Source organism: Bipolaris zeicola, assembly GCF_000523435.1.
Source record: "Bipolaris zeicola 26-R-13 unplaced genomic scaffold scaffold_9, whole genome shotgun sequence".
Lineage (NCBI taxonomy): Eukaryota > Fungi > Ascomycota > Dothideomycetes > Pleosporales > Pleosporaceae > Bipolaris > Bipolaris zeicola.
In genome coordinates this window covers 1-16,098 of record NW_006912058.1, presented here as the reverse complement: position 1 = coordinate 16,098, position 16,098 = coordinate 1, and the positions used below count along the sequence as shown (strand labels likewise).

Genomic DNA, 16,098 nt, shown 5'->3' with positions numbered 1-16,098 from the left:
GAACTTTGACGTGAGAGAGCGGAGGCGAATCGACGAGTCTCTGTGCTGTCGCAGACAATATTGAGCCAATCTAGACTGAGCAGACGAGGCTCTAGCAGTTCAGGAAGACAAGAAAGAGAGTGAGGTTTGCAAAATATTCGTCAATAGGTCGTAACGTCGTGAAAATGGTATCCTCGCGAAATCGCAGCTTCATGGAGAGCGATTCGAGGGGGAAAGTGGAATCGACCGTTGGTCAGGGTTGCTTTACTAGTGCCGGAGATCTCCGCTAAGTACAGGGGAGGCTTGCTAGTCTTACCACATGCGTAACGGAGGTTTCACCTACAAAGTCTGGACCGTATCTGGTATTCACTTCGGACATTATGCAGGGAGCTGAGGTCTTTAAGGTTTGTTTCCTTTTTTCAGTTTCACCATAGATACATTACTTAGACCAATCGACTGGTTATTGGGTATTGTATCATTTGTCCATTTTTGGCAACTCTATAGAAATAACGCAGTGGTCAAACTTATCAAAGGTCAAGGCAGTACCAATGTGAATTACTTGATACCGGGCGGCCTCAAACGACTACTCAGAAAGAACATATCAGGCTTGCATGCAATTCTATTCCACCTCGTCACATTATGGAGAAATTGTTCGTCCATCCCAAGGGTCCAAAGGCCTCGAAGCCCGTCGTCTGAACATTCTCATCGTCACTCGCCTCCCATCCAAAGAAATTTTGCAGGTCATCAAGATTGAACATGGGCTGATCAAGCGAATTAGGCGCACTAGGAGACGAGTACATTGGTTCAATCCGGTGCTCTGGTTGCGAATTCATGCCATGGCTTGCTGTAGACGATTGCTCGTCTGGAGCAAGTGCTGTAAATGGATAGCGAGTAGTGGCAGTCCGAAGAGTTGACGGCGAAGTTGCTGATAGTATCTCTTCTACAGGGGGTATCATAGATACAGCAGTGTTCCGCTGTCGGGGCGTGCCTTCTGTCGGGGCAGGAGCTCCAACGATGCGGCGCGCTTCGTTCTCAGACGAATCTTGAGGTGCAATGTAGTCGGCCGAATGTCCACGAGCGAGACTGTCGCGTACAGTCTCTAGCCATCGTTCCGAAGTGATACACAGGGACTCGGCGAGGGGGTAAATAAGTGCCATGTCTCTCAGCGCCCGGTTGTTGTGCTGGACTAACTCGACAGTACGTGCAATTACAGTTCCAGTGTCGGGTTTGGATACATCCAAGATCCTAGCGATGTAGTAGAGCATGATCCTGTTGCTGTTATAGACGAATGAGGGCAATATCGAGTCCGCAAAGTGCTTAACCCCATGTTGAAGAATATGTGACACCAGCACTGACATGCGCTGTGCGTGCTCGAAGCAGACGTCCTGTAGGTGGCCCACAAAGGCCTGCTGGTCCGGGGGAAAGACAAATGGTTCCTGGTTCTTGAAAAGGTCAGGGAGAGCGATTCGATGCACATCACACATGACGTGGTGATACATGCAATGGATAAGAAGGAGAGCACCTAGCTGGTGGGTTTCTCGTCGGATGTAGATGTTGTCTGCTGAAAAGTCTAGCCAAGAAGGCAGGCTCTGTCTCCATAAATATATGTCTTGGATCAATATCGCGAAGCCCGAACCTGGGAGCCAAGGCGGTTGCTCTTCGTCCATGTGCTTTACGAAGCTATGCAAAATTAGCACTGTAATTGGACAAGAAATCATACATGCTATGACTCACCGTAGCACTCTTCGCCATATACTAACGATACGCACGTAATATGCAGCCATGCCCAGATTGTCGCTAGGTTTCTCTGGAATGTCGTCTTTGGCGAGGAAATCCAGCAATGTACCTTTCTCGAGCCGTTCTGTAATACATGGTATCTGTAGTGAGAACTGTCGCTCGTTGCAAGGAAGCTGGATCTTGAGGTCTTTTTCATTGAGTATAGTGAGATGATCGACGCCACTGCCAGCCCAGACATCGATCATGTAACACGCCCACATCAATCTTCTCCGAGACTCCCTGACAGATACCTCGTTCGGACTTCCTCCCACTTCCTTGCAAAGTACGTCTGGTGATATCTCGTTGTTCAATTGCAAAGCATGCGCCATACGTATAACTAGACCGGTAAGAAGAAAGGAGCCGGCGTAGTTACCAGTTCTTGCTTCATGATCGTGGAGAAGGACCAAAACTTTAAGTTTGGTAATTGAGATGGTACTGTAGTCAGCAAAGAACATCTCTTCAGCAATCTTGGCCCATTGGGTTCCAGCCGACTGTATCAAGTCTTTGGTCAAGGGCGAGTACGACTCATGATAGTCGAGGGCGTAGAACCGAGCGCCCAATGCACACATCATGTGTAGGAGCGCCTGATCGGATGAGTCTACCAGCTGGCCCTCGTCCAACATTCGAATAAACGACGGCTTATGCTCGAACGCGAAGACTCGGATAGGGTGAACATTATTGAAATACGCGTCCAACAAAGCATGGAGCTTGTTCTTAGGCGGTAGTTGCTTTGTAAATAACCTTTTTGCTTTCTTTCAGTCCAACGTACTGCCACTTCATAGCATTCAAACTCACCACGACAGCCCAGGCGGGCACCCAGGTACAGCAGTATCATTGCCCAAAACTGAACCGAGCATGTTAAGGCTGACTGGAGAAGGCTGCGGGCCATGAGGCGATATCATTACTGAGTTTTCCTGTACGCTCAGTGCAGGAGTGCTGATACTCTGCACCCAAGCTGGCTCGTTGTGCTCCGCATCGTAGATACAGGTTGTCCGGCGTTGTTGGCACCTTGTGCAGGTCGGTCGCTCGCCAGAACATTTGACCTTTGAATCTCTACAGGGAATACAAGACCGGAAGGTCCGCTTTCTCTTGATTCCAACTACTGGTTCGTAACCCGAGTTTGGTCTTTTGGCTGCTGCCGATACACCGCCATTCTGGACACAGTCTAGCTGAAGTCTCTCGCAGTTCAGACAGCCGTTTGGTCGCTCATCGCACTTGACCTGTGGAACTGTTAGACATGTTGACGTGTAGAGGTTAATTTACTTTTTGGTTTTTTTGATAGTGCTAAGATGAGATGGTTGGGTCATACCACTACACACCCAACTATGTAGTGGTTACTCTTATGCTTTCCATGCACGTCGCCGCAAACTGCACCACGGTGCAAACTAGCCAAAAAGGAAAATAAGGATAAAAGCAACAAAACACGAACGCCTACCTTTCTTGCGCGACAAGTAGTACAGGCTATCCGAGCGCCGTTAGCTCAGGTACCGCAGTATTAGAAGGCGGCAGAGTCCATAGTACCTACCATTAATTGGTCGTCTACGCTTCTTATTCGTCGCGTTCTCAGACGGCGCGGTTGTTTCCGGCGTATCCATTTATGCATTCGGTTTGTCGCTCGGATTGTCGCATCCTCTGTGAAGCTGGGGGTTGCAAAGGGCGACAAGCGGGACACGGCCCAGACTTAAGGCAAAATATGACGTGCTGGAAGGCGCGGATTGGCTCAGAGTATGGGGCTTGGCAGTGCCGTCATGCTGTGTTGGGACATGGCGTTCAATGCGGAGACACACCAGCTAGCCACTTGGGGGGGGAATCGACATCGTCCTCGATCCTAGCCTACGCCTTACCAGCCATTATCCTGATTCGCAATGCAAGTCTAGTGCTCGCCCACCAATATCCTGCTCTTTGGTCACGCGATGTTGCTAGGTGTTTTACCACCTAACGAGTTATCTAGACTACTTGCATGACCAATCTCGTATGCAGGCGGCGACGCCACCTCTGGGAACCTTGTATTTGCATCGCTGACTATTTCATGCAGTGTGACTGCACTGTTGCCAGGCTGGTCATGGCGAGCTTGGACTGCTCAAGGCTGTTTGGATACGCGAGTGTTGTATACATATTTACTAAACGGTGTTGAAAACAAGATGCTTGTATTGAGAAAAGACCAATGCTTCGCGAAGAAAGGATCTTTTCAGCTACTTGCTCGCATCATATCAAGCTTTTACTTGGATTCAGAGACCAAAAGATTGGGATAGCAAGGCTTCATGAAAATGAAGCAATTGTAAAGCCGACGCACTTCTCACCCCCAAACTAGCTACCAAACCAACTCCTCGGGGATATACTTTCACATCGTTTCGGCGGCAATTGATTTATTGATGTTCAGGCCCTCAATTTTGGCGATGTACACAGTCCCATTCGTACTACATCAATAGGTCAGTATGAATCTAGCGAATAAAGTTGAAATGACTACGTACCACTCTACCGTCCTCATCGCCTGTGTAGACGTGATGAGGCATAGGCAATATACATGTAATGGGTGCTGATTGAGCCAGCATTACAGGATCGCCGTGGTTCAAAACATTGATGAGGTTCGCAGACCATTTAGCGGTTGTCGGGGTTGAGGATGGCAAGGTCGAAGGCGTTGGCGTTAGATGGAAGATCTAGCTTGAGTCAGCAAACGTACAATGTGCGATTGGGGGTGAAAAAAAGAGGTATACAAACCTTTACTATTCCTCTTCGATGCCCAGTGAAGATGAGTTCACGTTCACACCACTCGTTGCCCACTCCTTCATAAACTGCTACAGTTGTAATGTAGTCTCCCTCATCTTCACTGTCACAAATGTCTTCGTCGAGCAGTATCGCACCGTTGAGCGTCGCGACAATAAGCCGGTTTCCGCAGGCGAGTACAATGTTTCCTGTGACACTGTTGATCCTGGCTGCTTGGACTGGCACTGGATCTCGCTTTTGCTGTGCGCCCAGGGCAAGCTCTCGTACAAACTCGTTGCGGTTAAGGTCCCAAAGGAAGACACGTCCATCGAGTGAAGCAGACAAGAATGCGGAAAATGCACGACTGGCAGCAAGCGTCATAACAGGCGATTTGTGGCCGAAGAGTGTAGTGGCGTTCTGAAGCTCGGTACGGCCTCGCTCGCCTTTGTTGACAGTCCATATGGCGAGGGTACAGTCTGTTCCCGCTGTGATCAACGTCCGGCCATCAACGAAATGCGAAGTTGTCAATTGTCCAGAGTGTAAATGTTCAAACAGTCCAACCAGCTTCTTGGAGTGCGACTCATAGAAACGAACGCTACCATCCGTGAAGCCCCACTCCATATACCGATCGTGGTTAGGGGGAATGTTTTGGCGGAACGGTGCAGCACACAGAAGCTTGTCACTCTTGCTGGTGTAGTTTAGAGATGAAATGCGATCATGAGCTTCGAGTAGTGTGCCTGGTACGCGATGCAAACTCTCTGCCGAGGTATCGAGCCTGGTGGGCCTGGTAACGTTGTCCTTCTGGGGATGTGGTCTCTGGAAGACCTGTGGAGGCGTCTGTCCGAAATTGTTGATAACACTGATCTTTTGCGCTCGCTCTTTCTCGTCCGTGATAGAGTCAAGGTCGATTGCACCCTGATAAGTCATGTAATGGAACACATTGGCAGCTTCAATAGCCGCCTCACCCCGTTGTTTGTATCCGAAGATCAAATCGATCCAGTGGTGTAGATTCTGGCTGACGTATGGACTCTCCAATGCCTCACGCTGTTTCGCAATGAAAATTGCAGGATCGCCCTTGGCCCACGGAGGTAATTTGACGTTGTCGATGGTGGAGCCGTCGGAACGCAGACCGAAGTTGTATCCGTTGACGTTTGTCAGGAAATCTGGCAGGAAATAGAACTCAGGCGTAAGCTCGCGCACATCAGCCATGTTCTTGGCTGATACCGACTCCCATACGTTCTGGATCGAGTAGAACATGCGATCAGCGTGATCCCATGTGCCACCTTGGATCAGGAAGAATGCTGCGCTAAATGGTTGAAGGCGCATAAGATAGGATGCTACAGTCATGGCAGAAGAATAGTGGGTGCCATAATGGAAAGCGTGACTGGCGTCACCCATCTCAGCGAAAGAAGCGAACCTCTCCCTGATCAGATGTTCCTGTTTGGGATCTTGAATACCAATAGGTTTCCGCAGATCACGAAAGTTGCTCGGATCGCTCAAGTCCAGCTCTTCACTGTGATAGTTCGAAAGCACCCAGGGAAAGACAGGGTATTGGGTGAGATCGTTGAAGGTCCTTCCAGCAAGTGTGTTTACAAACATGAGGTAGTGAAAGTTGGACATCTCGCCCTTCAACCACTTCTTCGTTGCTGGATGTGACGAACCCGAACCAAAAGCAGACACAAAGCGTGATCCAAACGTCTGGGGCGCTTCTTCAGGGTTGCGCAAGGAGTCGAGACGCCATGAAATCTCTGCGTTCGCAAGCTTGTCCGGGTTCGCAACATGTGATGCTCGTTGAAGGACACGGGAATGTATGTCGTTGCGAGCTTGCGCAGAAATGGCCGTTAGGAGGTAGCTGCGTCCGTCATCAAAGAAGATTTCGATGCCCACGTCTCTGTGTAGGAAGCGCCGCTTCGATATGCTGATGACTTCGGTCCATTTCCAATTCCTTACTGCCTCTTCTTGACTTCTTGGGGGTGGGCGACGATTGGTCACAGCTTCTTTGCCAGCAATGACTTGCACATATGGGTCACGCTCATCGGGCGGCGCCTGCCATACACGCACGATTTCGCCGTCAGATCTTTGGAAGAAGTCATCTAGAAGATAGAGACAGTCCTTTCCTACGATGAGAAGGCCTTCTATAGCTTCAAGACCCACTACCCGTGAAATATTGCAGACGTACTGGACTTGATCACCACGATTAAGGCTGCGCATGACTTTGCGATTCTTATCCTCGAAACCATCCTCGTCCTCATACATGGCTTCGACCATTTCAAAGTCATCGTCACTAGCTGATTCTGCTTCCTCTATTGGGTCACCCGATGCAGTCGCTGTGGATAACGATCTTACAGATCGACCATCAACAGGCGTGGCCCCAACGGCTTCTTTAGCTGTTATGGCAGGCACAACGGTTTCCAGTTTGAGTTTCTCTCGCGAATCTGTGTCTTTGCGCTTGGGCTGAAAGGTCTGTTCGCGGCTGGTGTTGTCGATAATGATGCGCAGACGCTTTCGATCACGGCCTTCAGTTTCATCGAGCCGCCATCTAGCAGGTGGACTATTCTCAAAAAGACCACATGGCCCTTTGAGCTGGTGGTCTAATTTTGCTAGGACCGTTGTCATGAAAGTAGCATTGTCTTGCTGGTCTTGCAGAACACGCTGGTGCTTGATGCGTTCAGAAGCATGAATATTCGATCGCCAATGGTTCGTTGAATTCTCGTGGTGGTTCCACACGCTTTCAGCCACAAGCTCGTCAGCCTGCCACTGCTTCAGTTTCTCTTTACGCTTAGCGATGCGCCTCTGTGATGACTCTTCAGTCTTCTTGTTTTGGCTGTGCACATAATCCTCCCACGGACGAGTCATCGAACCGTAGAAAAACCTGTCCATGTCAGTTTTGTTCAGGTCAAGCCATTCCAGAAACGTCTCATTGTCGAGTTCGACAAGCTTCTGGAAGCCATCGTACAGGTCTTTCGTGTCTCCATGAATGGCGTCGGCTAGAATCATGGACGTTTCATGGGGCTTTTGGACCATGAGTAATCGCCAGAAACTCGCCGCTGCAATGCGTACGGTCATGTGTTCTGATGACAGTTGCGAGTAGAGCAAGTAGCAAATCATCTTTAATGAGAAAGTCTCATTGTTAGCAGACGAGAGAATAATAGGCTGCCAATATACCATCTTCTCAATTACTGCCGTGGTAGTTGCACCACCTTCAGACTCGTCTGGATCTGCCAACCGAAGAAGAGCGACTTTCAAGAAGGTGGTTCGAATTGACTGGATTGCTTGCGTGCAAAGCCTGACGGATTTAATAGCTGCAATATCCGGGCGCTCCAAGTACTCGAGCAGAAACCCAGCGAAGTCGAGCAGCGGCTCTGCACCTTCAAGGAACCATCCTTCGAAGACGGCTTCAGATATGTGCTGGACAAACCGTGAGAGGTTTGTAAGAACCCGCGGCTCATGCAAAAGCTTCTGATCCAGTTGGAGTGCATTCCTTACGGACATCAAAGTCTGCCGTAGAATGTACGATTCGAAGTACGCTTGGTGTTCTTGGAAACCTGGTGGTGTTTTCAGGAATAGCCCCAGACCAGGAAAGTCTTTGCGTGTGAATATCTGATCTTTAAACACATCAAGAATAACCTCTAGCATAGCCTCGACCACTGAGCTGCCTACCTTGAGTGGCACTGGAGGTACGGTTTTTGAGGAGAGAATCGGGTTAAGACTTGGCTGTTGAGTTGTTTGCTTCTTATCTGCTGACACAAGCACGAAAGAAGATGCTTTGCGGAGAGGTAAGACGCGTCGAGACGTAGGTGCAGGTGAGGTGCTGATGTTAGTGGTTCGAATCACAGGCGCTCCCTGTCCATTCGCTCTAGAGAGTGGCTGTATGACAACATCCTGTCCCTCAAACGTCAATGCTGAGCCTCTTGAAAGCAGCTCAGTCTCTGCACTGACGCTGTCAGACGTCACAATCACCGGATATAAAACGAACAACAACTCCTGAACATAGTTGGATGTGTTTGCGTAGTCACGGAAACCTTCTGACCGGGAATGAAGCTCGGATAAGAACTGGATGGCGGAGTTTAGAACAACGGCGAAATCGTTTAAGCGGTCTGTCTGAGGCGCACGTATATCTACACATGGTCAGCATTGGGTGAAGTCTTTTTTTTGGCAAACAGGTACATACCGACGACTGGTTGCTTGGCGTTCAATGACATTGTTCTGCGTCGACCACGAGTGACTGTGCCCTCACCGTTCTCTTGTTTGGTAGCGCTGCCATCTGTTCGAGCCAAATCCCGGTCACGAACAATCGCCCGCAGCCCAGTCTCCAGCATCGCAGTGATTACAGGGAAGACTTCCGGATAGCATATCCTGAGCTCAGACTGAGGTGAATGGGCAATGAATATATCGACCAGGTTAAAGACATCGAAATCACGCTCGAAATCTATTGTTGCCACATCGCGGCCAAATAAGATTGCAAAACAGATAGTCCAGATTCCTGGTGTATTCCACCAATGGCGCAGCCTGTTCTTCATAAGAATGAAACCGCCTGTCTTGTCTGCAAACTTCTTGACGTAATGCGTCCCGTTCAGCACAAGCAATCGAGCAAGGATCTTTGCACCAAGAACAACAACTCGCTGCTCGGGTTCGGCAAGCAAGTAAAGAAGCCATTTGCCCGTAACGTTCTTGGCAAAACGTAGTACTTCGTGTGGGTTCTGTGGATCACAAAGCAGCTCTGCCAAGAGATTGAGGATGGCGATGCCCAAGTCTGGCAGAGACAGTGGCGGCCCATCAGTGCTGCCAATTTGAGCTGGGCTAGCTGACCGTGATTTACCGTCTGACGTTAATCCAGGCGTAGTGCCTCTGCGAATACGACCTGCACTCGCTTTTGGGCGCAATGGGCGTTTACCGTAAGTTGCACGGCTGTCATGCAGTGCATAAGTGACGAAAAGAGAAAGTGACCTTGCATTCTCTCCGTTGAAGTTGGTCAACAGGAGAGTCTTAAAGGCATCGAGAAACAGCTTGAAGGTTTGTGGAGTGAAACGCTCGCCTTTCAAAGCGTCTGTGAGGCGCTTGACAACACCTTGAGAGTTTTAGCTGGAGACGAATGGATCTACACAAAGATACGTACGTATTCTATGAAAGCGTTTGGCATTGTAGTGGTGGTGTTTGCTACCGCGAGCAAAATGGATAAATTGTGTGTAATACAACTTATGCGTTTCCAAGGAGGTGGCTCTGCGCCAGATTTCCAAGTCTACGAGAAGGACTCTGTATGCGAGAGGATTGATGATTAGTGATTCGGTCGGGCGCTGCTCATCATACCCAACAAAGCGGAGAATGACTCGCAGCAGCTGCAAAACAAAAACCTCGCAGTCTTCCTGGGTAACATCAAGAGACGAAGCATTCTTTGCGACCAGTCCACCCATGGTGAATCCAATCTTTTGGCGTATGACCTCAGCCAGAACAGCAAAGCCATTGCGCTGCTCCATGGCCTCGCAATTGCGCCAGTTGCCTCCGACAGCTTCTAATAGTATATTGACGGCGCGGAGCATGCTTTCTAGGGTTTGAGCGGATTGCACCAGCTTCAAGCCAACAGCAACACATCCACCGACTCGCCAAATAGCATCATCCAAGGCTTGGGGAACGACAACAACGGGGTCACCAGAGAGCCGTCCAAATCCACGTGACTGGGACAGTGCATCATTTACTGATGGGACAGCAGCATTGACAATGATTGGTGTGCTATGCATTCGGGTATACTTATGGAGCGTCTTGGCAGACTCTCGCGACAGTGACCGAATCAATTGAGACTCATCAATCGAGTTTCGGTCATCATCATCCATGACGGAGCTTGGGGAGAAACTCAGTATTATCTTCGACTCTGGTATAAGATGACTTGCAGGTGCGCGTATCGCCGCTACAATGTCTGATCGCTCTTCCTTGCCGGGGTGAAGTATCTCATTGTGAACGTGAAGTTCTGCAGAGGTTCTGTAGGTTTGGAAGGACCCGAGCTTGTCTTGAAAGTTGCCGCAATAACGTGGGCCAAGCTTGTGGTAGACAGCAATTAGTTCATCCGAGAGTGGCTCTGAAAAGAGGTGGAAGGAAGCGACCGAAAGCTTGGAAGAGATGACATTTCTTCCCAATCGAGGCGCTAGATTCCGCGGTGTTCCTAGGAACGCAAGTATATGGTGCTTTGGAATACTGGAAGACATTGAGGCAAAGCTTTCCTGGCTACTGTCTAGCACTGGAGGATGCGATGGGTAGTGGGCTTTCATAGTTTCTGTAAACTCACCATCCACGAAGAGGGATGCTTTGGCAGGACCCATGCCAATAGCCTTGGCCCTTCGGTGGACAACAGCAATGTGGTACCATCTTCCCTCTTCAAATCGGGGAGCTTTTTTAAATCTTACACTAGGAATGACACCTGTCGAGTGGCCCATGTACGTCTGCAAGATAAAGCACCGGCTATCTCTCTCCAAGTAAGCCATTAAGAAACAGGTCTGCGTGTCATCATAGGCACCAAACAAGGTAGTGTGGCAGTTTGTGTCAAACTTGTCCACGCGCACCCATGCCGCAAATGTATAGCCACCTCCGGGAGAGACGGGCGGAAAGGGTCGGCCAATATCCGGGAGTTCGACGGCGCTGAATCCGTGCAGAGATAGGTCGAATTGTATAAAAGGCGGGTCGCGAGAGGAGTGCATGCCGCGCAGAAGGAACTCGGCGGCTTGTTCCGAGGATGCAGCCTTGCGGAAGAGGTAGTAGGCATCGTCGAGCTTGTTGATGCCGTATTGCACCAAATCGTTAGCCAAGTCTTGCAATAGGCCAGCTTCTACAGGAGCGCACTTGTTCTCGAAAAGAAGAGGCAGGATCAAGCTCAGGACACCTGTGATATGCAGAGCGGCCTTATTGTATGAAGAGAGTGTGGTTATGTAGAGAAAGGCAAGGAGCACCGATACAGAGAGAGGCTTGGAGTGTGTGCCTGGAGCATCCTCGCCAGACAGACCCCGCCAAAAATGGAAAATGGTGGGCATGATGTCTGGATTCTGTAGTACTTCATTGCCGCTGAATACGGCGCGCACCTGGGCGCGCAGTGACTCGACATCTATCTCGACGTCACTGTACATGGACCGCGGGCTAGAAATGACAATTTCAGCGGGCTGCTCCCCGCCGTCCATTTGCGGAGCATCATGCTGTTGGCCCGACTGGGGGCCCTCAAACGTCTTGTCGACGTCTCTGAATATCCGTGTCATTGCCTCTTCGCCCAGGGCAAAGGCGAAGAGGGTGCCGAAAAGCTGCTCCTGCCCCGCATCGTCACGTCTGCTCTGGGACTGGCCGCCAAAGATGCCCGTACTGGCCAGGGCCTGCTCAAGGGCATTCCAGCCGCCATTCTCGACTCGCTTTGCAAAGAATCGCCTGTTACCGGCATGCTCGTTCAGTGCGTCGGACAGGACATCGAGGGTGGCCTTGATGACCTCGAAGAAGTCGATGCGGTCGGTGGGGGACAGTTCGGCGGGCTTGTAGAAGCCGGATAGAGAGCGGAGGGTGACGAGGAGAGTCTCGAAGCCACGGACATGGCGAAAGGCATCCTTTGTGTGGGTGTGGTTGTTGGACTCGATGAGCAGCTGGCGCATGCGGCGGAGGGCATTGCTCTGGGCGTGGAGGACGTCCGGGGGCGGTGGGGTGGACTCGGAGGCTCTCGTAAGTTCATCGGCAAGGCTGCGGAGTTCGGCTATCTGATTGTTCATGGGCGGGAGTCTGGAGGCGGCCGTCGACGACCTGTGCGGCCGGGTGGTGGCCATGTTCAGTCGAGGCCGCTACTAGGAAGCAACTTGGTGGGCGGAGGGAATAGCGGGGCGGCAAGTACAGTCATGTCTCCCGGGCCCCCTGTGCGCACTTTCGGCGGCGTGGCAGATTGGCTGCGAGGTCGAGTGTTGGGAATTGGCGTTGGCGGAATAGGCCGATGCTTCGCGTAAGGTCGGGTGGTGTTGCTCAAACAGACGGTGGAGCTTGGACTCGCCGTGTGAGCTACCCCAGGCAGCCGTCGCGAGGTGGAGCCGGGGGGGGTGGAGGATGCAACTCAAGTTGCGGCAACACAGACGAGCAGCCTAGGATGCTGTTCTGGATGGCAGATGGCGCAGTGTCTAGCTGCCACACCCTCATGCAAACATGCTATAATGCTAAGACTGCGGGTTTAATATGGTGAGGAACGCTGAATGGCCGCCGTCGCTCGCGGGGTGCTCTGCTGACAACCGGACCCTGAATGAAGAGCGAGGATTGCGACGCTGGGCCTAGTAAGCACGCCGCCGCGTCGACTGCCCTTGACGGAGCCGCAGCCAGCCCACGCTGGGCCTGCCAGGTCAGACCGCCTCATTCTGCACACAGAGACACAATACACAGAGATACGCAAGCAGACAGGATGACGGCGTGTGCTGAGGACACCCGCTGCCCTCGAGCAACCACGGTCCAGCTGTGCCTCGTAGCCGTCTTGATACGACACGTCCCCAGGCTGATACGCGAGCGCGTGCATCCTGTCCCAATCCGGCCTAGCGCAGCCCCAGCCTCACTGGCGGTGCTCAAGCTCCAGGTCAGGTGCGTCATGTATCGGGCGGCCCATGCACCGAGGCCGTCCTGATAAGAGAGCGCATCGCCATAGCTACCCCGAGTTCATCCCCCATCCCTCCTCCACACACCTCCCCCCATCCTCTCTCTTCTCTCCCTTTGTCTGTCCATCACTAGAGCCTTGTGGCCCATCCCCCCTCCATCCCCCAGTTTCAGTCCATCTCGCTGTGCGAGCACATTCACCATCATGAGGTACAGCCTGGTCTTCGCGCTTCCGGCTCTGGCCGCCGCGTCTCCCACCTTCTCGACAGAGACCATCCACAAGGATGCCGCGCCAGTTCTGTCGTCAACTTCCGCAAAGGAGGTTCCCAACAGCTACATGGTCGTCTTCAAGAAGCACGTCAAGGATGCCTCCAAGCACCATGACTGGGTCCAGAGCGTCCACTCCAAGAACTCGCAGGAGCGCATGGAGCTGCGAAAGCGCTCCACTGAGCTCCCCGTCTCCAACAAGGTCTTTGAGGGTCTCAAGCACACATACGAGATGCCCGGCATGAAGGGTTACTCTGGTCACTTTGACGACGAGACCATCGAGGAGATCCGAAAGCACCCCGATGTAAGTGGCAATCCATCTCATCTCTCGGCCTAGGCACCAGCCCAGAGCTCGAATCGGCTGCGTGGCGCGTAGCCAAGGCAACTGGTGCAATGCGTCGCAATCACACGTGACAGCATCTGTGCTCAATGTACCTGCATAAGACTTGGCGCTAACCCTCCCTGACAGGTCGACTACATCGAGCGCGACTCTGAGGTCCACGTCCTCGGCTCCGACGAGCCTGAGATCGAGAAGAACTCCCCCTGGGGTCTGGCTCGTATCTCGCACCGCGACGCCCTGGGCTTCGGCACCTACAACAAGTACCTGTACGCTGCCGACGGTGGTGAGGGTGTTGACGTTTACGTCATCGATACCGGCACAAACATTGAGCACGTCGACTTTGAGGGCCGTGCCAAGTGGGGAAAGACCATTCCTCGCGGCGATGCCGACGAGGATGGCAACGGCCACGGCACCCACTGCTCTGGTACCGTTGCTGGCAAGAAGTACGGTGTTGCCAAGAAGGCTCACGTATACGCCATCAAGGTCCTCCGCTCCAACGGCTCGGGTACCATGTCCGATGTCGTCAAGGGCGTCGAGTACGCCGCTCAGGCTCACTCTGAGGCCGTCTCTGCCGCTAAGAACGGCAAGAAGAAGGGCTTCAAGGGCAGCGCTGCCAACATGAGCTTGGGAGGTGGCAAGTCCACCACCCTCGACATGGCCGTCAACGCTGCTGTCGACGCTGGTATCCACTTTGCTGTGGCTGCCGGTAACGACAACGCCGACTCCTGCAACTACTCCCCTGCTGCAGCTGAGAATGCTGTTACTGTCGGTGCCTCTACCCTCAACGATGAGCGTGCCTACTTCTCCAACTACGGAAAGTGCAACGACATCTTTGCCCCAGGTCTTAACATTCTTTCTACCTGGATCGGCTCCAAGCACGCCACCAACACCATCTCTGGTACCTCGATGGCTTCTCCTCACATTGCTGGTCTCCTGGCCTACATGCTGTCTCTCCAGCCCACCAAGGACTCAGCTTACGCTGTTGCCGATATCTCACCCAAGAAGCTCAAGGCCAACCTGATTGCCATCGCCACCGTCGGTGCTCTCTCAGACGTGCCCAGCAACACTGCCAACGTCCTCGCCTGGAACGGTGGTGGCTCCTCCAACTACTCCGAGATTGTTGAGAAGGGCGGCTACACTGTCAAGAAGGTTGCCGAGAAGGAGGATGAGGAGTCCGACATTCCTTCCCTCTCTGAGCTCAAGGCCGACTTCGAGAAGGCCAAGGAGTCCGCTGGCCGCCACGCTCACCAGGTCGGAAGCAAGCTCCAACATCTCGAGTCTGAGATTGAGGACTTCATTGCCGAGGAGATGGAGGCCATGTTCGAGAAGGTCAAGGAGCGCGTCGCCAGCCACTAAATGGTAACGGTTTAATTACAAAGATCCTATGTGATCGACTGTTATATGGTACGGAATGATTCAGGATCTGGCGTCGGGTTTTTGGCATAGGGTATATGGTTTCTCATTTCATTAGGCACAATTTGATGCGGTGTACGCTACTTGGGACACGGATTCGGATACGAAACGCAAGGTGAGATCGAGCAAGATATCTAGCATGAATCTCATCATCTCCATTGAAGAATACTTGTTTGCATTGCCCCCTTTATTGACGTGATTTGTGTACTGTATGATGCCTTCGAGTCCTCCCACCCCCTGTGATTAGCGTGTATGAGTCACGTGATTATACCCCGGAACTAATTGTTAGTGGGTAGTTAATCTTGGTTCGTGCTAATAGAGTTACAGAAAATGCCTCAACCCAAAGCACGTGTAGTAAACAGCAGTGAGTCATAGAAGCATACTTTCTTTCAAACATCTCCCAGCGATAGAACGATGATACAAGAAATAGAAGATAGCGTACAGAATAAGTATCATCCCCTGTGGCTGCTGCATCGAGCCAACTTACCTCGTCTAGACATACAAGACGCTCTCTCTCTCTCTCTCTCTTTCTTATCAAGTCTTTATCCCATACTTTACTACGCTACAACTCATGGACATGCTCAAATTCCGTTTTTCTCGCTAACAAGGCGAAGCTAAAGTAAAGCAGAAAACTAAAAATGAGATAACTATGTTAGCTTGAAATACACATATAACTTGGTATTTGTTTTATTTTTTATTATTGTTTTTTTTCTCTCTCTCATCTCGTTCGGTTTCAGTTGGAGGGGAGGGGGAATGACCGAGGACTAAAGGGCCAAAAAAAATGTGAGAGTAACTAGTATATTTCTTGATATAGCTCTCTCTCACACACACTTTCTTTGATCCCAGATTCCCATTGAGTAGTAAGTAGAAAAAAAAAGGTGTTGGAATCAATTAGGACTCGACTTTGAGTCCTACTGATCCGCGACACTGATTGGTCGACACGAGCACTGGCAAAGGCGTCGTCACCGCCTATTGGCCCGTGCGCGGAGGTACTGTAGATACTCAACACGATAACAGATACAATCAATCAATCC

General features: G+C 51.4%; 4 protein-coding genes across 4 annotated transcripts; 2 read left to right on the top strand and 2 right to left on the bottom strand.

Annotated features, from left to right (window-relative positions):
- Window positions 1–611: 611 nt before the first annotated feature.
- Window positions 612–3,350, bottom strand: COCCADRAFT_84119 (uncharacterized protein; the record flags this gene model as incomplete). Its single annotated transcript, XM_007709535.1, has 5 exons — window positions 612–1,659; window positions 1,714–2,496; window positions 2,551–2,975; window positions 3,191–3,216; window positions 3,281–3,350. 5 exons carry the CDS (start codon window positions 3,348–3,350, stop codon window positions 612–614), a joined length of 2,352 nt encoding a protein of 783 aa, XP_007707725.1.
- A 789-nt stretch (window positions 3,351–4,139) lies between these two features.
- COCCADRAFT_84083 (uncharacterized protein) lies at window positions 4,140–12,242 on the bottom strand (the record flags this gene model as incomplete). The annotated part of the gene is made up of 5 exons (XM_007709534.1): window positions 4,140–4,172; window positions 4,227–4,412; window positions 4,474–8,576; window positions 8,630–9,526; window positions 9,575–12,242. 5 exons carry the CDS (start codon window positions 12,240–12,242, stop codon window positions 4,140–4,142), a joined length of 7,887 nt encoding a protein of 2,628 aa, XP_007707724.1.
- Window positions 12,243–12,379: 137 nt separating this feature from the next.
- On the top strand, window positions 12,380–12,646 carry COCCADRAFT_84086 (uncharacterized protein; the record flags this gene model as incomplete). Its single annotated transcript, XM_007709533.1, has 1 exon — window positions 12,380–12,646. A coding segment is annotated over one exon (267 nt), but the record flags the coding sequence as incomplete, so codon positions are not given.
- Window positions 12,647–13,249: 603 nt separating this feature from the next.
- COCCADRAFT_84133 (uncharacterized protein) lies at window positions 13,250–15,007 on the top strand (the record flags this gene model as incomplete). Its single annotated transcript, XM_007709532.1, has 2 exons — window positions 13,250–13,615; window positions 13,781–15,007. 2 exons carry the CDS (start codon window positions 13,250–13,252, stop codon window positions 15,005–15,007), a joined length of 1,593 nt encoding a protein of 530 aa, XP_007707722.1.
- Window positions 15,008–16,098: the final 1,091 nt, after the last annotated feature.